We start from the raw sequence: 23086 nt of genomic DNA, 5'->3' as shown, positions 1-23086 counted from the left end.
GATGTGTGCGGCGACACGATATCCGGAAGCTGTCCCGATACGTACTCTTAAAGCTAAGGTTGTTGTTAATGAGCTTGTGAAGTTTTGCTCTACATTTGGGTTGCCCAGGATAATCCAATCCGATAGAGGCACCAATTTTACTTCTCATGTGTTCAAGCAGGTACTACAAGAACTGGGGGTGAAACAACAACTGTCAAGTGCCTATCACCCAGAGTCCCAAGGGGCGCTTGAAAGGTTTCACCAAACCTTAAAATCCATGCTTCGTGCATACTGTCTGGATACAGGGAAAGACTGGGTAGAGGGGTTGCCATTACTCATGTTTGCAATTAGAGAGACCGTTCAAGAGTCATTGGGTTTTAGCCCGGCGGAACTGGTCTTTGGTCATACAGTACGGGGACCGTTGAAGTTGTTAAGTGAGCAATTACTGTCTAAGACCACTTCACCCATGTCAGTGTTAGACTATGTCAGTTATTTTCGGGAACATCTGCACAGGGCATGTGAAGTTGCAAAAGAACATCTTGTTAAAACTCAAGCAAAAATGAAAGCTCGTTATGATAAGCAAAGTGTGGTGCGTAATTTTCAAACAGGTGAAAAAGTGCTTGTCCTCCTTCCTGTTCCTGGCTCAGCTTTGCAAGCAAGATTTTCTGGTCCATATGTCGTTGAGAAAAAACTTGGTGACACAGACTATGTGATTAGTACGCCGGATCGTAAAAGAAAAACCCGGCTGTGTCACATAAATATGTTGAAAGCCTATGTAACAAGATCTGTATCTCCAGAGCCGATACCTAAACCTGTGTCTATTTTGTCCACTAGTGTCAGGCAAACTGTGTATAATCCTGTGACTGATGGCTTGGCCGATAGTGACGCTCATGGCATGACCATGAGGTTAAATAACTCCTGTATTGTGAGTGACTTGAAGTCATATCTCTCGTATCTTCCGAAGGTACAGTGTGAAGATATTGTAAATCTGTTCTACAAGTATCCTACTTTATTTTCTGATGTTCCGATGCAGACTACAGTGTTGAAACACGATATCGATGTGGGCGAGTGTAGGCCAATTAAGCAACATCCATATCGGCTCAACCCCATGAAGCGTGAATTAATGAGAAAAGAAGTAGATTATTTGTTACAACATGGTTTGGCCTTTCCTAGCCAAAGCCCATGGAGCTCACCCTGTATTTTAGTTCCAAAATCTGATTTTACGGTAAGATTTTGTACAGATTACCGTAGGGTTAATGCTGTAACAAAGCCAGACTCCTTCCCTCTGCCATGTATGGAGGACTGTATAGATTGTGTAGGCTCTGCTCGTTACATTACCAAGCTTGATCTCTTAAAGGGGTATTGGCAAGTGCCTTTGACCCCACGGGCCTCTGAGATCTCTGCCTTTGTCACCCCTGATAACTTCCTGCAATATTCGGTTATGGCATTCGGGATGAGAAATGCCCCAGCAACTGTTCAACGCCTCATGCAGAGAGTTTTGTCAGGAGTGACCAATTGTGAGGTATACCTGGACGACTTAGCTGTTTACTCAATGTCTTGGGAGGATCACATAAATAGCTTGGAACTAGTTTTCAAAAGGTTGGCTGAATCATCATTAACCTTAAACTTAGCGAAGTGTGAATTTGCTAAAGCTAAGGTCACTTATCTTGGTAAAGTGATTGGACAAGGGCAAGTTAGGCCTATTGAGGCCAAAGTGTATGCCATTGTTGATTTTCCCACTCCAACCAACAAGAGAGAGCTCCGACGTTTCCTGGGGATGACTGGATATTACCGTGGGTTCTGTAAGAATTTTTCATCGGTAGTATCCTCACTGACAGACCTACTTAGTACGTCCAGAAAGTTTGTGTGGGGTCCTGAATGTGAACAGGCCTTTAATTCTGCAAAGATACTCCTTTGTAATGCACCAGTACTGTCTGCTCCTAACTTTTCACTTCCTTTTAAGTTACATGTGGATGCCAGTGCCTGTTGAGCTGGGGCCGTATTGCTGCAGGATGATGATTCCGGTGTTGAACATCCTGTTGGGTACTTCTCTAAAAAGTTTACGAAGAGTCAACGAAACTATAGTACCATCGAGAAAGAAGCACTATCTCTGTTGATGGCACTTCAGCATTTTGAAGTATATGTTGGTGGAAGCTGTAATCCCATTAGCGTGTATACCGATCACAACTCCCTGTTTTTTTTGTCACGGATGTCTAACTCAAACCAGCGCTTGATGAGGTGGTCGCTCATGGTACAGGAGTTCATTCTAGACATTCATTATAAGAAAGGAGTTGAGAATATTGTTGCTGATACTCTGTCTCGTGTTTACGATGGTGAAGAATAAGAGTACTGACCTGTATGATATACAAACCTCGGGTTTGTAAATTAAGGGTGGGGGTGTTACGTCCTACGGTGTAATTTTATTTTGTATTATTATTTTCTTTGCCTATGCTGTGTTTCCGGCCACTAGGTGGCAGTTGTGGTGGGTTTTGCTTTCCATGTTTTTTGACTGTGTGCAGGTAAAGCCAGCTGAAGGTGATCTCCTTGATTGATGACAGCTCCTCTGGCGTTGGTCGCGGCCTGAAGAAAAGGTTTAAAGCCTGACTGATCTCGGAAGGAGGGAAGATAGAGGGGGAGCATTGTTTTGTTTCTTTGTTGTTGTGGCTGCTTACTACTGGTTGTATGTATTGATTAATTCTAAGCTTTATGGCTGTTCAGTTGTGACTGACCTAGCAAACTTTCAAGTTGTATTTTTGCTTTGTTTTTATCTTCTAAGAAATTGCTATAGTGAGATAGAGACCTTTCGGTCTGTGGTGAATTCAGTTGTTAAAATTGAACCTCTGTTTTCATTTCCCCTGTAAATATTGTAAAAACAACTAAACTGGGAAGTCTAGGGAGTGGGTGCCCTTTTTTTTACTTTATGAACTCTTTTCTCCTGTTTAAAGTAGAGAGGGAGTCAGGAAGATATTTTGTTGTTTATTTCCTTTTAATTTTCCAGAGGGCAAGATTAGAATTGGTCCCTATAGTTAGAGGCTTTGTTCAATGTATTTTGTTTGGGCTTTTCTCCCACTCCTGAAGCCTTATAACTTCCCTAATGGTGTTGCATCAATAAATTAGTGTAACACATTTCTGTTGTCTCTGGTGTAACTCTGTGAGCCATTTGTTTCTTTTTATTTTTTATTTTTAATGACGTTTCTCCTAACCTAGACTGGGAGGAACGTAACACTATACATCAACTCTATGCAGAGTTCTCTGAGCCCGAGCTCATCTCAGATGGTTTAAAAGACAGTGTAAATCTGTGCTGCGGTCAGATGAATCCATGTTTCAACATTTTTTTGGGGAAAACGGACATTGAGTTATCAGGCCCAAAGATGAAAGGGACTACACAGAATTGAATTAGTGACAGGTGCAAGAGCACACATCTGTCATTGTATGGGGGTTCAGCACAGCAGTGCAGCCATTGATGTGGAGTAAATACAGACATATACTGCCATCAAGATGACATCTTTCCTCGGAAGCAAGACACTAGGCCTGGCTTCATTCTGCACATGACACTCTACACTGTAGAATGGATGTGCTTGACTGGCCTATACCTGCAGTCCAGACCTGTCTCTAATTGAAAATGTATGGACCATCATGAAAAGGAGAATCAGAAAAAGTCGACCATGGACTGTTGAGCAGCTGTCTTGTATCAGGAGAGAATTGGCAAAAAATCAACTTGGAAACCTGCAACAATTAGTATCCTCAATTCCCAACTGATTAAAAAGTGTAATCAAAAGGAAAGGTGGTGTGGCAGTTAAACATGCCTCTGTCCTAACTTTTTTGAAGTGTAGCCATCAAAATCAAAACTAGTTTTTATTTACTAAATACAATTAAGTTGGTCAGTGAAAACATTGAAAATCGTTTCTTTGTACTTTTGTCAGTTAAATGAAGGTTCGAGAGAATTAGCAAATCACAGACTCTTGATTTTATTGCAATTTACAAAATGTCCCAATGTTTCTAGAAATGGGGTTGTACTGTACCAAATCGATTATTAGCAACCCCTGTGACTGGAGAATTGCACTGCTCTTTATTTCAGAAGTGCTACAGAACGAGAGTATTACTGTGCTCACCACAGGTCTGTCTCTGTGTGTGTTCACTGCTTCAACCTTCAGGAAAATGGACTCAACATCACAGCCTGGAAACACAATAGAAAAATGTATAATTTTACGATCTTATTGATCTTTATGTAAACAGTTATATTACAGAAGCGAGAAAGAGAGTCTGACCGTAGGCCACAGGAGTGAGTTTCATCACCGTGTGCAGAGGACACTTCAGATAAGGCAGCTCATCTAGAGTGAAGTCAGGGCAGAGCATAGTTAAAAAGACTCTGTTCAGCCAGTTACATGTACAAGAAGGAGTACAACTGTAAAAATCAGTGATCGTTTGTGAACTAACTGTATTTCTGCATTGATTACTGATGGTCTGTTCAGCTAATTCACAATTATACACAAACACAATCTGACTTACAACATTCCAGCAGTTTTTTATTGAAGACCATAAATTATCATTATAATAATTTACAGTGCAGGCTGGAAAAAGTAAGCTAACCCCTGAATTTAACAATTTGTAGTTCTTTAGCAGCAGCATAACTTCAACTAAATCTTTCCTTTAGCTGCTTTTAAAATCTACACCACATTGAAGATGCATTTCAGAACCCCCCCCCCCCCATAAATGAAAACAAATACTTTCACTTTATCAATATTTCTTTGTTTTCTTTCTGTCTGTCATTTTCGACGTTGTGTCGAAATACTTGAGAGCTCCAAACTCCTCCAATGTATTCAGAAAAGGCCAGTGGCGTGTGGAATCTGCAGAGCATGCCCGAGACATATGGGTATATAAGGTGCGCACTCACTGCTTTCCTGGTGCTCGTGTTCTCGATGTCGCTGCGCAGGTCCCCGAGATCCTGAACGGTGACGAGCGCGTCGGAGCTGTCGTGCTGCACGCGGGGGTGAACAACATCAGGCTGCGGCAGACGGAGGTTCTGAAGAGGGACTACAGGAGCCTGATCGAGACGGTACGCAGAACTTCGCCTGAAGCAAAGATCGTCGTGTCTGGACCGCTTCCCACGTACCGACAAGGACAAGAAAGGTTCAGTAGATTGTTTGCACTAAATGAATGGTTAATGTCATGGTGTAATGAACAGAGACTGCTCTTTGTAAATAATTGGAATCTGTTTTGGGAGCGACCTAGGCTCTACCGTGCTGATGGCCTGCACCCCAGCAGAATCGGAGCAGCTGTTCTGTCGGACAACATCTCCAAGACGTTACACACCATATGACTAGTAAGTCAAAGTCCAAATCACATTCTTTGCTGTCCCAAATTAAGTGATATAAGTACCAGTGTAGAACACTATATAGAAACTGTGTCTATTCCTCGTTTAGTGAGGCCAAATAATAAATCTACTGCAGGATCTAAGAAAAATCTAATTGTGATTAAACCAGAAAATCTCAATATTAGTGAACAAAAACAATGTTTAAAGCTAGGTCTTCTAAACATTAGGTCGCTTACACCTAAGGCAGTTATTGTAAATGAAATGGTCACAGATAATAGCTTCGATGTACTTTGTCTTACTGAAACCTGGCTTAAACCAAATGATTACTTCGGTCTTAATGAGTCCACTCCGCCAGGATACTAAGCATGAGCCCCGTCTGATTGGTCGTGGCGGCGGTGTTGCAACAATCTATAGAGATATTCTTATAGACCTCCAGGGCCCTATGCGGATTTCCTAAAAGAGTTTGCAGATTTTCTCGCAGATCTATTAGTCAATGTCGATAAGGCAATAATTGTTGGAGATTTCAACATACACGTTGATAAAACAAATGATGCGTTAGGGGCTGCGTTTACAGATTTATTAAACTCCTTTGGGGTCAAGCAAAACGTTAGTGGTCCCACTCATCGTCTTAATCATACTCTAGATTTAATTATATCATATGGAACCGATCCAACGGTATAGATATTATACCGCAAAATGATGACGTCACTGATCATTACATGGTAACTTGCATACTACGTACGGCTGAAATGTGTCATGTTGCGCCGCGTTATCGACCAGGTAGAACAATCCTTCCAACCACTGTAGATAGATTCTTGAATAGCTTACCTGACCTATCTCCGCTCCTCAGTGAACCCAAACTAACAGAGGAACTAGAGGAAATGACTAGCAGTATGAGCACCATTCTCTCTAGTACATTAGAAATTGTTGCACCAATTAGATTAAAAAAGGTCAGAGAGAAAACTAAAGCACCATGGTACAACAGTGCTACGCATGTTATCAAGAGAGAAACTCGTAACTTAGAGCGCAAATGGAAACAAACTAATTTAGAGGTCTTTAGAATTGCGTGGAAAGACAGTATGTCACGTTATAAAAAGGCCCTAAAAGCAGCCCCTAAAAGCAGAGTTAATTTAACTCTGGGGATTTTGCTGTGTACAATCTTTGACAGCGTCTTATGATTCAGCCTCAATTATCACCCCTCAAGAACAACTAAAGCGGTTTACAACTATAGGACAGGAAGAGCTTCCATTTATGTCTAAAATACTAGAGAAAGTTGTGTCCGCTCAACTGTGCTCTTTCTTGCAAGAAAACGATATCTATGAAAAATTTCAGTCTGGATTCAGGCCACACAGAAACTGCGCGCGTTAAAATTACAAATGATTTACTTTTAGCTTCTGACCAAGGGTGTATCTCAATACTAGTTTTACTCGATCTTAGTGCTGCGTTCGACACTATAGATCATAAAATACTCTTAGATCGACTTCAAAATTACACTGGTGTTCAGGGACAGGCATTAAGCTGGTTTAGATCGTACCTATCAGACCGTTACCATTTTGTCCATTTAAATGGGGAAAAATCAAAGATAACGTCAGTAAATTATGGATTGCCGCAAGGATCTGTGTTAGGCCCTCTGCTATTCTCAATTTATATGCTGCCACTTGGTAATATTATAAGAAAACATGGAATAAGTTTCCACTGTTATGCTGATGACACTCAATTATATATTTCATCACAACCAGATGATAACACTAAATTATCTAAAATGACAGAGTGTGTTAAAGATATAAAATATTGGATGACGTGTAATTTTCTTCTATTAAATTCAGATAAAACAGAGGTATTACTGATTGGTCCAAAAAACTGCCCACAAAACCTCTTACAATACAACCTTAATCTAGATGGACGTCCTGTTACTTTATCCTCTACAGTAAAAGATCTGGGTGTTATACTAGACCGCAACTTGTCTTTTGAAAATCATATTTCAAATGTCACAAGAACAGCCTTTTTCCACCTTAGAAACATTGCTAAGCTACGTAACATGCTCTCTGTTTCTGATGCAGAAAAGTTAGTTCATGCATTCATGACCTCGAGACTAGATTACTGTAATGCTTTATTAGCTGGTGGTCCTGCATCCTCCGTAAACAAGCTACAGTTAGTCCAAAATGCAGCCGCTAGAGTTCTTACTAGGTCAAGAAAATATGATCATATAACACCAATTTTATCATCTCTACACTGGTTACCTATTAAGTTCCGTATCAATTACAAAGTATTGTTACTGACCTATAAAGCCCTAAATGGTTTAGCTCCTGTGTATTTAAGGGATCTTCTATCACCCTACAATCCATCGCGCTCTTTAAGATTGCTAAATTCGAGGCTTCTGGTCGTACCTAGGATAACTACGTCCACTAAAGGAGGGAGGGCGTTTTCACATCTAGCTCCTAAACTCTGGAATAGCCTTCCTGATATTGTCCGAGGCTCAGACTCGCTCTCCCAGTTTAAAACTAGATTAAAGACGCATCTCTTTAGCCAAGCATTCACATAATGCATCGTACCTTTTATACTACAGTTAAATCAGATCAAATGCATTCATATTATGAACAGCAGCTACGCTAATTATTTCCCATCTGCCTTCTTTTGTTGTTATCTCGGGACGCCTGTCCCTATAACTCAAATAGAGTTCGTCAGCTCCAGTTATGTATCCAGCCCCTCATGGAGACTTCAGATGCCCCAAAGAGACGACTCGACGCCTGTGACGAGACGACCCAACGCCGGCGATATATTATGCCCTAAATTTATGATTAACTAACTGTATTTTTGTATGTACATTTCTGAAATGCATTTTCTGTAAAGCTGCTTTGAAACAATATGTATTGTGAAAAGCGCTATACAAATAAATTTGAATTGAATTGAATTAAATATAAGGCCTGCACACACACACTTCAGCTTTGTTCTTCAAGGTCTCTTGATTCTAAAGAGACAGTTTCCATTCCCCTCTGCAAAGAAACAGAAGGTGCTGGATCGTCAGCACAGAACAGTGGTCTCTCTCCAGTGTGCACAGATGAGTGCAGAGAGCTCCCCTGGGTGCATCAGCAGCGTTCTGATAGAGGCAGGTTCTTATTAAAAGAGCAAATTCCTCTAAAAGAGCTGCACGGCGGATCGCGTCTCTTAAAAAATGCCTGAGAGTGACACAGAGGCTGATACAGAGCTGCTTTCCCGGGCAGCCGTGAGCATCGGGCTTAAGTGGTCTCCGCTGCCCTGTCCCGAATGCTAGATCAGATGCTATGGCTCAACCTTGCGGAGATGCAGGATGCAGAGAAAGTGTGCTTTCACTATGCCCCATCTCCCAAGGCGGCCTTTTCGGGTCACACACACACACACACACACACACACACACACACACACACACACACACACACACACACACACACACACCCTCCTCGCTATGCGAGTGTCCCAGCCCGATCCAGTGTCCGAGTCCTCCTCTCATCCCGTCTGCCGAGCCTGCACTTCACGCCAGTCCAGTCGAGCCCGCACTTCAGCCAGAGCTGCCGAGACCAAGGCAGTATGCGTCGTGGCCGACGCCCCTGAGACTGTGAGCGGCATGCCCGCCGCGCCTGTGACCGACCGCGTCGTGCCCGCCAAGCCAATGTCCGAGGTTGATGACTTCAGCGATCTTCCTCCTCTCATCGGCCCTGACAAGCCAGAGCCAGTGCCAGTCGCCTGCCCGCCAGAGTCTGTAAGCATCATTCTCCCCGAGCCAGAGCCAGAGTTTTCAAAACCTTCATCATCCCTGGTCCCGTCCAGTTCAAGGCCCTCTTCATCGCTGGTTCCGCCCAGCTCAAAGCCCTCTTCGCCCTGGGTCTGGCCCAGTCCTGACCCGCCCTCGCCACTGGTCTCGTTCAGTCCTGACCTGCCTTCACCGCCTGTCTCATCCAGCTCTGACACTCCTTCGCTGCTGGCTCCTACCCGGAGCCTTAGCCCGTTAACCTCCCCAAGAATTTTTTTTGGGGGGCAATAAGTCCTCTAGTGCAGCCTGCTCCTCTTAGGCCGCCCAAAGGTCCGTCTCCGCTCTGGCCATTGGCACAGCCTGCTTTGCCATGGTCACCTCCTCAACCTGCTTTGCCATGGTCACCTCCTCAACCTGCTCCGCCATGGCCACCTCCTCAGCCTGCTTCACGATGGCCGCCCGAGGGGTCGTCTCCGCCAGGACCGCGTGAGGGGTGGTTCCCTACTCCGCCGTGGTTCCCTGACTAGTCTGCTCTGCCTTGGTCGTCTGGACCATCCTGGAGTCCCAGGATGCCCACCCCCCCTCCCTTCTGTGTTATGTTGTCTGCGGCGCGGGTCGCGCCTAGCGAGAGGGGGGAGTTATGTCACAATCACCGTCTGTCTTCCTCATCTGTCTCTGCACCACACTCCCCAGAATCCTCCTTGGCGCACACGCTCATTGTCACCTGATTACTAATCACCGTCACCTGGACCTCATTATCAGTTCAACCTTCCTGAGTTGAACCGGTCCTGAATTTTCTCCATTTGTAGACAACTTGTCTAACCATGAACAAACGCCCAGCAATGCTGTTAGAGCCATTTTCTTAGACACGAATGAAGATCACAACTGTTTTTATGAGTAATCAATGCAGAAATCCAGGGCTGCATTTCTCAAAGCATTGTGAGCCAAGTTGGTTGTAGAGACCATTAGTTGCTGTGGTTCTACAATCTAGCTTACAATGCTTTCGGGAATAGCAGGGTTTGCAAACAGGGTTTGCAGGGTTTTTCTGTAAAGCCCATGTATTGGAGTAAATTAATGTTCCAAAAGTATGTTCCAAGGTTTCACTCTACCTGCACTTTTGTCCAGGAAGTATGCCAGCAGACAGCGCATGACAGCCTGGTGACATATGACCAATACATTCTCCTGGCGCTCAAGCTCCATGATTACAGGCTCTAAACGCTGAACCAGATCCTCATAGGACTGAACACACAAACACACACACACACAAAAGAAGGATACAAATATATTAACCTTTGCATTTAACGTAAATTGAATTGATTGATTCTTTGTTGTTTAGAATCTAGTATTCCCATAATTCTTTTGTCTTTTATGAGTTCAATAAAGGACTCTGTCTCGTCTTCTGTCCAAACACACCGCATCATCTACATCAAGTGACCTGTAAATGCGCAAAAACTGTTTCCATTGCAGTTTTACAAAATTGTCCTTTTTCGAATTGCCTGAAAAACCACCTCAGAAGTAAAACCTCTTTTGCCATATATGGGATTTTTTGCTCAATTGGCGTGTTTCTATTAGGTATATATTTAATTCGCAATTTAAATTTGAAGGGTAATGGAAATGCGGCTAATATAATCTTCAGAAAGGCTCACTGCAAAACCTTTATCAGTAATGCACCGACTGACAGCCTGTGCAACACGCAAACACATAAAAACATCCACATTTTTTTAAAAATTGAAATCTCCCATTGCTGTTCAGTATCAGCACCCTTGGAATGCTGTTTGGCCAATCAAAATCAAGGTCCAAAAGTGTCCTTTCATACATGGTAGCCCAGGTGAGTTTTAACAAAGTCCCTGCCTTATTATTCAGGTCGCTTGTCACTCACCTCCCCCTTTGGATAGCGGTACCGGTATTTGTCTTGGTCTCTGAGTGCAAACTCCTCAGGAAAGTGATCTTGAATCTCTTCGTACATCATCTCCTCACACACACCCTGCACATGAACACATGCACTTCATGACAAATATATATCATTCAAAATCAAAAGAACCAAAACAGCAACTGTGACTTTTGCCCAGTGGGCACTTAGGTCTGTCTCATATGTGCAACTAAACAGGACTACTCACAGCATCAATCTCATTCAGTGCTTTCCATTGCTCATATGGCACTCCAATCGCCTCCGCAGTCTGGATTGTTCTCCTCATGTGACTGGTCCAGATCTTCAGGTCCAGGATGTACTGACCCCTGATGTATGTCCCTAGAGCTGCAGCAAACTGACACAAATAAAAAACAGTGTGTCCCAAATCAAAGTATATTGAAATAAATAAGTATTTCAAAGATACCCTGATTGTCTAAGATTTCCAGGGGGAATTCTTAATGCAGATCAACGCACACTCTACAGGCCAGCAACTCACTGCGCTTTGGAGGAGGAATTCAGTTAAGAACTTCAAACACAAGTAAAAAGTGTTTAAAAACTGAAAACATTGCAGATATATGAGACTGAATTAGAGAGGTTTAGATAATAAACAGAATCTAACATAATGAAAAACATTATTTTAATCTACAAAAACATTGTGAACTTTAATAAAGACATTTTTGGCTTTTAAATTTTAAATGCATCATTATGCAAAAACATGAGGAGAATTCTCCACATGAAAGACCCTCAACTGGAAGATCAATGTGCAATGTCTTTTCTCTCCAATACTGTAGCATTGTAGCGTAAATTGTGTATACAAGAACAATCAACCTGAATTCACCTTACCCTACTAATGATATAACTTCTAAATGTAGAAATTGTGATGATGTTTTGACGTCTTGTAATAAAATAAAGTAGCAAGCACAGACACGAGTGTGTATTTACTCCCTTCTCTTTACTACTATTCTTCTTTACCTTCCATCCATAGTATTATTTTATACACAAATAAATTATTTATAATTCAGATGAGAATAAAGTTAGTGTTCATTTAAATTTTAAGGAAAACAAATATATTGATCTGAAATCTTCTATAGATTCCTACTTACTGTAAAAAATACACTAAAAAATATTCCACAACAAACCATTTAAATTGAATGATATTCAGAACAGAACAATATTAAAAAAAATAACCATAAACAAGCCAAAATGAGTGTTTACTTATTTTTATGTACACTCGCAATAAAACACAACATTGTGCTTTTGTACAAAACATTAAAGCAATCCCACCCCCAAAATGGCGCTATGTTTAAAATGAAACTAAAACGCTCACGGCTGCACGGGCAATAACGTGTCCACGGCGAGAAACGAGCAGAATAGAGTGAATGTTTTTTTAGTTCATTCCCACCGGACGTCCGTATTTTACTTTCGCTTTAAAGTTAGCGATTTAAAAGCCCCCGCCGGTGTCACACATCGATTAACCGGTGGGAAAATATTCTCACAGTCACATCTAGGGATGGAATCGAGAACCGATTCTTCTTCAGAACCGGTGCCGGTGAATCAATTCCTTGGAACCGTTAGCATGCCTGCTTAACAATTCCGCTAATCGGTTCCGCTGGTTACAAATGTGCCATGACGTCACAAACGCGCTGCGTTGTTTTGATTCAGAAAGTGGCAAACATGGCATCAAGGCAGAAGCGCTCTAAAGTTTGGTTATATTTCACACGAAAAGACGACAATACAGTCACTTGCAACAGTTGTAAAAGGTCCATTTCGTTAAAGGGTGGAAATACTCCAATATGCAGAAACACTTGGCCACACAGCATGCACTTCATTTGCAGGACTGTCGTGTGTTTGATACACTACTACTTAGTGACACAAGTGAGTCAAGCAGCAGCGGAGCTAACGGGACGCCATCTGTCATTAATGCCGAAGGTAACTTGTCTCCAGGCAGGACATTTCATTGTGTAAACTTTTACTATACGGATAATCTCCATTGTCCATGTCCATCAGATGTAGATGATTATGATGAGTCTGGCTGGCTCTCACACAGTCACGGTTCAGAGGCTGCAGCTCTCTCGTGCACCTCTAGCTACTCCATTTACAGAGGCAGGGAAGAATAAAGTGACCGCGGCGAGGATAAACGAATGTCACCGAGCAGTGACTAAGTTTGTGGTAAAAGCTTTGCACCCGTTTGCCACACTAGATGCCTCTGCATTTCGGTTGTTTAATTTGGTGTATTTTGTCCAGCATCATGTCTTTTCAAATGAAAATAACAAATGCATGACCAAAAAGTGCATGTTTTTATGTCAGTATAGTTCTGTTTTTTAAATTCCTAGTCCTACCATATATTTTCTGTAGCAAGATGATAAAGACTCTCAACAGTTTAACAAGTCATCTGATTCCTGCTTGGTATGGGGTTGAAAAGAGCAATCTGATCGCAGACCTGAAACATGTCACACATGCAGCCATCACAGCAGATGGATGGACTAGTTTCAGTTAAGACCACTACCTCACAGAAAAAGTCCTCCAAACCAGAGCAGTGTACAGAGCTCAAACAGGGACAGCTGTGGCCGAGGAGATTGAGGGGATCTTGGAGGAGTTTGGAGTGAAAGAGAAGGTGGTGGCAGCAACTGTGGATAACGCAGCAAACATGGGTGTAGCTGTGAAAACGCTAAATATTATCAAGTTTCCATGTTTTGCGCACACACTTAACCTTGGAGCTGAGAAGCTGTACAACTGCAATACAGTTTCCAACTGGGCAGCAAGGATTCGTTCTGTGATCATATGGATAAAGAGATCCCACATGGCTAAAGTAGTCCTGAAGGAAAAGCAACAACTTCTCAGTAAGTAGTAATAGGCCTACTGTTTAAATACTGTTCTTTAATTGCAAGCCAACGACATACAAATTGTAACATATATAAAAAAATATATATTATAAAGTAATGGTAATATTACATTATTTAATGTAATCTCATAATCTTGTGTGTGTGTGTGTGTGTGTGTGTGTGTGTGTGTCTGGAGAGCTGCCCCAGCACATGCTCCTTTTGGATGTGAGGACGAGATGGAAGTCTCTGTATTTGATGATGGAGAGATTTTGTGAACAGCTGCAGCTATAGACCAACGGCTTAGAAAGCCCATGGAGAAGGAGAAGTAAATAATGTTTGAAAAAATAGGGTTATGTTTAAAAGGGTTTTGTTGTTGTTTAGCCAATATATATTTTCTGTTTTGTTTATGTTGCAGACTGGCCAGAATGGGCAATGAGGACCTGAGGAAAGCAGAGGAGTTTGTGCTGCTGATGAGGACGCATTACACATCCACACTTGCTGTCTCCAGCGAAAAAAGTCCAACCTGTGGCCAGATATTGCCCATACTTTAGAAACTGCGCAAACATTACACAGTGCAGGCAGACGACTCTGCATTCGTCAGGAACGTCAAGGAGAACATCTGGAATGATCTTTCCAAACGTTACCAGGTACAGTCACTGACATGTGTGTAATGGTGAATTACTATATGACAATCACATACACTAATGGTTATTTATTGTCATTCACATTTTCCTCTAAATTTGTGTTGTTTGTCCTCCATTTTAAACATAAGGGTGATGATATCCAGGCATTCCTGGAGGAAGCCACTGAGTTAGATCCCATATTTAAATCTAAAATGGACAGGGATGAAATCTGGGACAGGGTCAGGGCATCAGCAGTGGCAGCAAACACAGAGGCAGTTGAGACGGTATTTGAATTTGACAATGGCTTTAGCATATATCTGTTGTGAGACCTTTTCTTCTTGCTCTGTGGTTCTTCTTACACTGTAAATTTCTTCTCAAGCTGTCAGAGCCAAGAGATACACAGGGGCAGGCAGAAGAAGAGGATAGAGAAGAAGAAGAAGAAGAAGAAGAGGAGGACTACGTAAGTTTATTATAGCTAATTGTGATCATTGATGATAGATGGCACATGGCAGGGATTATTACACTATTTCTAAACTATTTAAAACTAAAGCTTGTGGTTATGTCATTATTTCAGACGCCACCTGTAAAGCAGAAAAAGAGGACAGCCCTAGAGGAACTTTTCGAAGAAGAGGACAGCAAGCTGCTTTCCACACAGCAGCAGCAGCCCCCTGTCTCCACAGCCCAGAGAGTGGAGCAAGAAATCCAGCTTTATAGAAGCCTTCCTCCCATTTCAACCAAAGACAGTGCCAGTTTCTGGTGGTGGAAGAAGAGTGACACATTGCCAGTGTTGTCAGCTCTAGCTGAGAAGTATCTCTGTGTCTAAGCATCCTCCACCCCTTCTGAAAGGGTGTTCTCCACTGCTGGAGACAGAAAGTCCAGAAAGATCTCGTATCCTTCCTGAGAGGGCAAACATGATCATTTTTCTGCACAATTGTTTTTAATTTGCCTAAGTTGATAGTTGTGGTCTTTACAGAAGACTTTTTTGTATTTTTTATGTCAGTTGAATTTTGTGTCAGGTTGAATCCAAATGAGCACTGTTAACACCCTGGGGACCAAGGTGTTTTTGGGGCCCTTGGGATGTTTTGAAATGCCCTGACATTTGTGCTTTTTTCAGTTATTTATAAACATGTTACTGGCAAAGGTGCAAATTCACTCTATATAGCACAAATGGGGCTACCATAATATGTGAGCAACATGTATGTACATGTTTGTATTTTTAAGAGAATAATGTTTATGCGTGGTTATTGAAAAATAAAAAATGAGAGTTGCTGAAATAGACCACAAAACGCATACTAAATATGTGTTCCGAAGACTTTTGACTAATGGATATTGTCGCTTCGAGTTCTGGCTTCAAAATGATGTGAAAAACATCCTGCCTAATCGTTCACATAAAACAATACATTGATTTAAACTTTGTAAGACCATTTTTTTGTCAGAAGAGGTTATGCATGGAGTGGTAATGGCCCATCAATATTAATGAGATTCAGACCCGGGGTGTGACAGACACTCCCCCAATGGCCCATCATGAGGCAAGCCTAAACAAAGAATTGTTTTTCAATCTGTTTTATTGTAATTCCTCTATGTGGAGGAACTAAATGTTCAACTGAAGACACAAGTGAATATTACATGCCTGGCATTTCCAAGGTGTGTCCTGCCTTTTACCAAGCTGTCCTTTGCAAAGCACACAAATCTTGCGATCAACTGTGCAAAAAGGAATATTTCGCAAAACTGCAATGGAAACAGTTTTTGCGCATTTACAGTCACCTGACTTAGAAGACGCGGTGTGTTTGAGATCCGTGTACGCAAATAATAATAATAATTATCATCATCATTATTAAAACATTTATTAGGCTACATATTTAGAGATGCTTTTATCCAAAAAAAGGAACAAAGCAATTCGTCAAATGTCATTCATAATACGGGTTAGACAATAATAATACAGGGCTAAGATTATCACAAATAAACACAAGATTTTGACGCATATCCAAGGGTATGTGTGGAGTGTGGAGCGCGCGCACTACATGGCACGGAGCCGCGGACGTGAACACTTGCATTTTCCTATCAACAGTGAAACAACTTAAAATAGCCTACTACTCTTATCATTTCTGGTCATACAGAAAATAATAATACATTATTCGCAACTACTTTTATTTGTGTAAACTCACAATAACAAGAAAGCGTTGTGCTTTTGTAAAATAAAACAAAACAATCAGGCGCGCTTTCATGATCTCCGTGAACTGGAGCGCGAGAACTGAAACTAAATATAGCCTATGTAGGCTAAAGCTTGAAATGTCCACTTTAAAACGAACAAATTCGAATCGAAAGCTAATACATTATGATTGCAGTGTTTGCATTTATGGAGTTTACTTTGAGAAGTAGCTCACCTACTTTTAGGTTTGTTCTGAGGTTGCTACACATAATTTGTGTATATGTGCTCTGTGCTGTGTCTTCTGATCAGATATTAAAGCAGTTAATAATTTTTTTTTTTGTGTGTCTGCAACACTTCCGCTGACTCTGAAGTAGTAAATATACTAATTACACTTAATTAGACATTAAATAAAGTAAAGACAAAGCTTAGTGATTTTGTTGTTGTAATATTGTGAGATTAGGTTGACATGCATCTCATTGTTTGCATTGTTAGGAAAAGAAAGTGTTGCGTGAGCAGAGGAAATAACTTCATTACAAGAATGCAATTAAAAGTGAATTTCGACAACACTTCATCCATCATGAAATAAAACATCTTTTTTATTCAAATGGACAATAAATGATTTTTCAGAACCTAAAAAAATGCATCAGGTGATGGTAAAAAGAGAGCATATTTAATGTTTATAGATCACATGCAGCAAAAAAAAGCACAATGTTCTCAAAGCAAACGCTATTATTATTATTTTTGAGGGAGGTATGATAGACATAAGATCAAAAGGCTCAGAAGTGGTTACATATGCAGATTAAACTCGTGTATAGATTATGACAGATATCACAATTCACTTTATTCAGTGCAGCAGTTCTATGAATCACATTATGGCTCCTGCTTACAAACACAGATACTAGAAGAAAACACATGACTCATGTCTTTCTCACTTAAACAAGGCTTCACAAGGCTGTCAATAGTGGTCACAATGTTGAATCTGATAATGATAATTCTGTCACTGAGTTTGAGTCAATGACCACGTCAAGAGAAAGCTACTTCTGTCCTGTCAGAACCACTTTATCTGCCAAAGCAAGTCAACTGAACTAAGCCCTAAAACATCTGAACGTTCACATCAATAACTGAAAGCTGCACTCAAGAATTCTTCACAATATTAAAAATCGAAATATTATTTTTCACGAAATGAAACGACTGGCCATCAGTTTTTCGCAGATCAAACACTTGTAAGAACACTTTGGACGGAATCAGTGGTTGCACTATTCACACAATAACATAATCACATTAGTTTCCAAAGGTTGTCCTGAGCTTCAAAAAAAACACGCTTAACATCACAACTCACTAAAACTTAGACTATCTCAAGCTATGAAAACTACTGGAAATAATAATGGCAATAATAATAAATGAGTGCACACATCAAACATTTAAATAATCAAACAAAAGCAGACAAAGCCCTGGCATATTCCATCAGATATGATGCAGCATTTCAACAAACTGGGGTTCAAATGAAAAAGCGGTTGTTTTAAGCATGTAAGCAGCACTCTCGCGCACGCTTGTACTCCTGTATTCAGTGGTAAGGCACTTTCTTCGGTCTTCAGGTGGAGAAGGTTTATCTGGAGTTGTAGTCTGGAGAATACAAGCGTAATCTTGGGCTTCCCTTCGTGTCTGAACACATGCTGGTGCTGAAGGGGCTCTCCGTCAGCTTAGCTACACCTGGACAAACAGAAGCGTTTACAACTCAGTGAGTAATCAAGGTTACAAATATTCCTAAACCAGAGGACATAATAATACAAGCAAACGTGGTAAAGTCCATCAGATCAGTTGCCAAACTCAGATGTTGCTCTGACAGAGGATGTAAAGAAAAGATAGGTTACGGTTTCTCTGTAACATTGTGTGGAGATCCACGCTAATTGCATGATGAACAATTAACAATTATTCAGTAAAATTATATGTTATTACGAATATAGATTCGTAATAACATATAATTTTACTGAATAATTGTTAATTGTTCATCATTGTGTCAGTGTTTTATTCGCTGACTTAGCTAGCTTCTTTGCACGAAGAACACTGACGAATCACGTTTGTCCGTTTAGGGCCACCGTAGAAACACGTCAGCACATTTCAATGTAAGGGGACCCGTGGTGTGTGTAGATAGAAATGGCTCACTCAGGTAATAAAAACATAACACATGATATTACATTTCTGTCAACAGATCCTCCTAAATGTTACACAATGAACCTTAAACTTCCTTTAGCACACAAAGAATTATTACACATTTTACAGTGCAAAAAGAGGTCAGGTGTTAACTGAGGATATATTGGGTTACATCCGTGCGGGGGTATTGTCCAGAGGCATGTACCTGTGGGAGGCGGAGTCTTCTGGAGGAACGCAGGATGATTGACAGGATCTCTTGGTGAAAACAGCAAATGGCACACTATAAAATAAAGATGGATAATTGTTAAACTGAAAAAGAATACTCTCAGTCCTAAAACCCATTATCCATGACATTATAAAGAGTAGCAGGATATGGAAGCAGTTACCGATGATGACAACAGCAGTGGCAGCCAGAAGAGCAAATAAAGTGAAGAACATCACTTGATAGGAGTCAATAAACTGCTGAAGAATATTGGGCCCATCTGCTCCGTCTACCATTTGTGCTGCAAGAAAAGGTGAAGGAGTAACAGGGGACAGCCATTATGAGACTGAATGCCAGTGGACATACGTTATAAATGACTGCTCTCACTGAATATGACTGTCATATTCAGTGAGATTTGCTTTTGACTGTCAAAAGCAAATCCCACAACATCCTAACAAGCCATTTTTGGAGCTTGGTTAAATAAATGCTGTTTTCTGAGGAGGATGAGCTTAAGCTAAGAAACGTTTCTCATGTCATGACCCCTTTAACTACATGACTATATCTTCTGAAACCATTCAATTGACCCTTCGCAAGGAGCTTGATTGACAGGTGATCTGACCAATCATACTTCACCATCCGCCATTTTGTAGGACAAAGCCGTCAGGATAGTTAGTAGATTAACACGGGAGGATTTGAACTTGAGAAGCGGAGTGTACTGACGTCTTTCCGCGGTTAAAACAACATTGCTTCTGATGTTCATTCATGTTTATTTGATGCTATAAATGAACTAGAAGGAAGAGATGATCGGTTCACAAGCGGCTTTAACTGATGCTCTACAGCGATCTGACACACACATTAAAGAGCCACAAAATGCTATTTATTGTTTACATTTCTTTTCAAAAATGACCAAATTTGAAAGGTGAGACTTTGTTTATTATCAAAAGTAAGCTGGTCTGTGTCTGTCAGTGTGTGTCAGTGTCTCTCTGCTCCACGATGTGTTTTTCACTGCGTGAGAACATGGTGTGTGTGTGAGAGCAGCGTAGCTTGTCGGGCATAGCGACAGTAACTAAGGAGGGCGGGTCTTTGCGAACGGTCAATTGGGTGCCCAATAAGATACTACAATAGAAGACTTCTTGTTAATGTAGTCTTCATTCCTTCCTATGCTGTGCGACTGGTGTGGAGTAACAAACCTTGCACAGGAGTGCCGCCGGCTGCTAGATGCATGACGGACACTGGGATGACCAGCACCTGACCGCTGGAGCCGCTGCTCACAGACACCGATGCCGTCAGAGCTCCCTGCGGCTTCACCACACTAACCGTGTATCTCACATAGCTCGGAAAGCTCTGGGAAACCTCCTTCTGCTCCAGCACAACTGCAGGAGAGCTGCTCTTCACCTAAACGTCACAGAGAGACAGTCAGATCCACATCAACACAACGATTGTCCTTCCCCTCTTCAGACACTAGGTGCAAGCGTTACATCCAGCTGCTGCAGAGCGCCCGGCGTCCCGTAGATGGTCAGGTCAGCAGACGTGTGCTGGTTACTCAGGATGATGTCCGTCTGATCCGCGTAGATGCCTGGATTGACGGGCAGTCGAGCGCTGATCTGCTGACCGGTGAGGTGACCCCGCACCCCGGCCGTGACGTCCACGTCAGTCATGGACATGCTCAACACCTTCACCTGCTGCTCACTCATGGGCTTGAAGCTCAGCGCACAGCTGTAGAAACCTGGCGTTCACAGGAGATAAAGATGAGCGCATGTTGAACACACTGATTGATTGTCCTTGAAGTCCAGGACTGACCTGTGCTGGGGTCAAACGCGGTGCGCGTGTGGTAGACGTCGTGAGCAGAGAAATCCACAGCGCTGCTGGTGAAGTGCAGGTGACAGCTGATGGAGGACTCCGGGCGGAGCGGAGCGATGCTGTCCGACTGGGACGAGGAGCAGATTCCTGAGGACACAGCAGAACAATCCATGCGATGACGATCAGATACAAAAACACATGTTGAACAATCTTTTACATTCGCATGTTAATCTAGCAGACACTCTCAGTCCATTCACAGAATACTATCATTCAGCATTTGTGATTCTTAGGAATCAAATCCATGTGTTGCTAGTCCCTTTGAAATCCATTTTATTTTTGACCATATTCTGTTTTATTTCCCCCCCAAAATCTGCGTTTCATTTTAATGTTTGCATTCATTTTTAATGATCAAAAAAAGATATCTAATCAATTGAATTAATACAACTTTGTTTAAGTTGTATTCATTCAATTGATTAGATATATTTTTTGATCATTTAATCAAGGCCTGGTTGAGCAGCATTATGGAGGATATAAAGGGGCGGGACATTTCCCTAAGCGCTGCCAATCACAACACACCAGGCCAGCTAACCAATCACAGCACATTTCATATTTCGGAAGGAGGGGCTTCATCAAAAACTAAGCGATCTAGACAGACTGGGCAGAGGAGCTGTAATAATGCAAAATATATGAAAAATAATGATTTTGTTTTTAGGGTGTACTATAATGTTTTCATACTTGATTGTTCAAAAAACACAAGACTTCATAAACGGCCATAATAGGACACCTTTAAAGTGACCGTTGTTTTCGAATGAATATGAAATAAATGAGCTTGGCTAAATGACCACAAATCAGCTTCAACAGACGTGTGAATGGCTGGAATGACTACAATGCCTAAAGCATCACAAACACGTTTTAATTAGAAATCTTTGACACTCCTCACTCTCACACAAGTTCCGGAAGTCAAAACTATTTAGGGCCAATCCCAATTCTACCCCTTACCCCTTCACTTACCCCTTCCCCTCTGTTTTGCTCGTGCACGTGGAGGGGTAGGGCTGTCTCGATTCTCTTTTGGTTGGAGGGGAAGGGCTAGGGGGAAGGGCCAGATAGCCCTTCAAACGAAGATTTTTCGGGACCACACTTCAAACGAAGGGGTATGAGAAGTGTCACTGCATACACCGGCTACAGACGCTAAATGGCTGCCCAAGCAAAAAATTAGACCATAAATGTAAGAATTGTTGACTTTAATAAGTATTTTAACGACAAATAATGATTTGCTTTATGTTACATTCAATCTTGTGTTCATATTTACGGTCAGTTCCTTCAAAGAAACGTTTGTAAAAAAATCTCTTCTCCCCCGAACAAAGCACACAAGCTATTAGTACGTTCAAGTCATCTCGTAAAGATCGTATTTATGAGCTGAACGCACATGAACGCCACACAATGTGGTATTTCACACAGTAAATAAATAAATAGGTCAAAATAGGACAAACATAGGTCTGTACCTCCAACGTGTTAATACAACACCACAGAAAACAAGTCCTGTGCATCTTGGAAGTTTGTGATAAACATCGGCGCATCTCCTGTGACGTAGGCGACGACGTATAATGACGTGTAACGGTGTAGTAGTGGTGTCCCATTTCTTAGGGGAATATTTTCACCCCTACGCCTTGCCACTCTGTTTCAAGGGTCAAGGGGAAGGGGAAGGCGAAGGGTTAGGGGTAGACGAAGGGGAAAGGGGTAGAATTGGGATTGGGCCTTACTTGTGAGACTAACCTTTACTTGTGAGATTAAAAAAGGGGAGTGAAACTGGCTTAAATGTCTTTAGAAACCCAAGCTAAACTTTTAACATTATCGAGATAATATTGCAATAATCGATGAATCGGCCTGCCCTATTCTGCACTAAGTTGATGATATTTATTGTTTTTTAAATTATAAAGATTTCTGTAGCTAATGAGAATCGCAACAAACACTCCATGTTTGTCATATAACACAACCAATCAGTGAGTCTCTCTCAGGCCTAAGTGTGAAAACAGATTTGAATTAACATTCGAATCACATTGATCATACACATCAGAAGGTCAGTGCATTAAGGCAGGACACAAAACGTCACACACACACAGCACATAAGCATGAAGTCAGTGTGAGGACCACAGCGACTCAAGGAGTGATCTGTACCAATGAGGTTGCTCCCTGTGTCCCTGGTTGACATCAAGACCTTCGCGTCTCTGTCCTTCTTCACTGAGGGAGACATGACAGATGTGCGAGTTGCACCTTCAATAAAAACCTAGAGAAAACACAATGTTTCAAAGCAATTACAATAATGACAGTCTTCAGTTTAACAGGTCTGTCTACCACTGTCTTTCCATGATTTTTCCTAAATATCTCCAGACGGAAGGAACTGATTGAGATG

At 41.6% G+C, this 23086-nt stretch overlaps 3 protein-coding genes across 6 annotated transcripts in view; 1 reads left to right on the top strand and 2 right to left on the bottom strand.

The window, feature by feature from the left end:
- The window catches only part of LOC306986257 (6-phosphofructo-2-kinase/fructose-2,6-bisphosphatase 1-like), a 37954-nt gene extending 24940 nt beyond the window's left edge, over positions 1 to 13014 (bottom strand). The window contains exons 1-6 of one of the 2 annotated variants that reach the window (XM_079589314.1): positions 12903 to 13014; positions 11138 to 11284; positions 10900 to 11004; positions 10130 to 10259; positions 4248 to 4310; positions 4092 to 4156 (exon numbers count right to left, since the gene is read on the bottom strand). In XM_079589314.1, the coding sequence (XP_079445440.1) occupies positions 4092 to 4156; positions 4248 to 4310; positions 10130 to 10259; positions 10900 to 11004; positions 11138 to 11284; positions 12903 to 12920 (528 nt within the window). In that variant the 5' untranslated portion in view covers positions 12921 to 13014. Of the gene's footprint in view, positions 1 to 4091; positions 4157 to 4247; positions 4311 to 10129; positions 10260 to 10899; positions 11005 to 11137; positions 11285 to 12256; positions 12536 to 12902 lie in introns of those variants that run through there. The other variant, XM_079589315.1, reaches the window with a different exon arrangement.
- Positions 12575 to 16711, top strand: LOC306986258 (uncharacterized protein). Of its 3 annotated transcripts, none has more exons than XM_079589317.1 (6): positions 12575 to 13769; positions 13948 to 14076; positions 14167 to 14398; positions 14524 to 14658; positions 14754 to 14834; positions 14949 to 16711. In XM_079589317.1, exons 4-6 carry the CDS (start codon positions 14587 to 14589, stop codon positions 15195 to 15197), a joined length of 402 nt encoding a protein of 133 aa, XP_079445443.1. In that variant the 5' UTR covers positions 12575 to 13769; positions 13948 to 14076; positions 14167 to 14398; positions 14524 to 14586; the 3' UTR covers positions 15198 to 16711. The 3 variants fall into 3 exon arrangements, with proteins under 3 accessions (XP_079445443.1, XP_079445444.1, XP_079445442.1); XM_079589318.1 differs by having other exon boundaries at positions 13736 to 13769; positions 13959 to 14076; XM_079589316.1 differs by lacking the exon at positions 12575 to 13769 and having other exon boundaries at positions 13935 to 14076.
- A 385-nt stretch (positions 16712 to 17096) lies between these two features.
- The window catches only part of nup210 (nucleoporin 210), a 54868-nt gene continuing 48878 nt past the window's right edge, over positions 17097 to 23086 (bottom strand). Inside the window, exons 34-40 of the mRNA XM_079588016.1 lie at positions 22852 to 22960; positions 20677 to 20823; positions 20355 to 20602; positions 20067 to 20271; positions 19061 to 19177; positions 18880 to 18954; positions 17097 to 18233 (exon numbers count right to left, since the gene is read on the bottom strand). Of these exons, the coding sequence (XP_079444142.1) occupies positions 18130 to 18233; positions 18880 to 18954; positions 19061 to 19177; positions 20067 to 20271; positions 20355 to 20602; positions 20677 to 20823; positions 22852 to 22960 (1005 nt within the window). The 3' untranslated portion in view covers positions 17097 to 18129. The remainder of the gene's footprint in view (positions 18234 to 18879; positions 18955 to 19060; positions 19178 to 20066; positions 20272 to 20354; positions 20603 to 20676; positions 20824 to 22851; positions 22961 to 23086) is intronic.

Source organism: Phoxinus phoxinus (genome assembly GCF_949152265.1).
Source record: "Phoxinus phoxinus genome assembly, chromosome: 18".
In the NCBI taxonomy this organism is placed as follows: Eukaryota; Metazoa; Chordata; class Actinopteri; order Cypriniformes; family Leuciscidae; genus Phoxinus; species Phoxinus phoxinus.
This window is presented reverse-complemented; position numbering and strand designations above follow the sequence as displayed.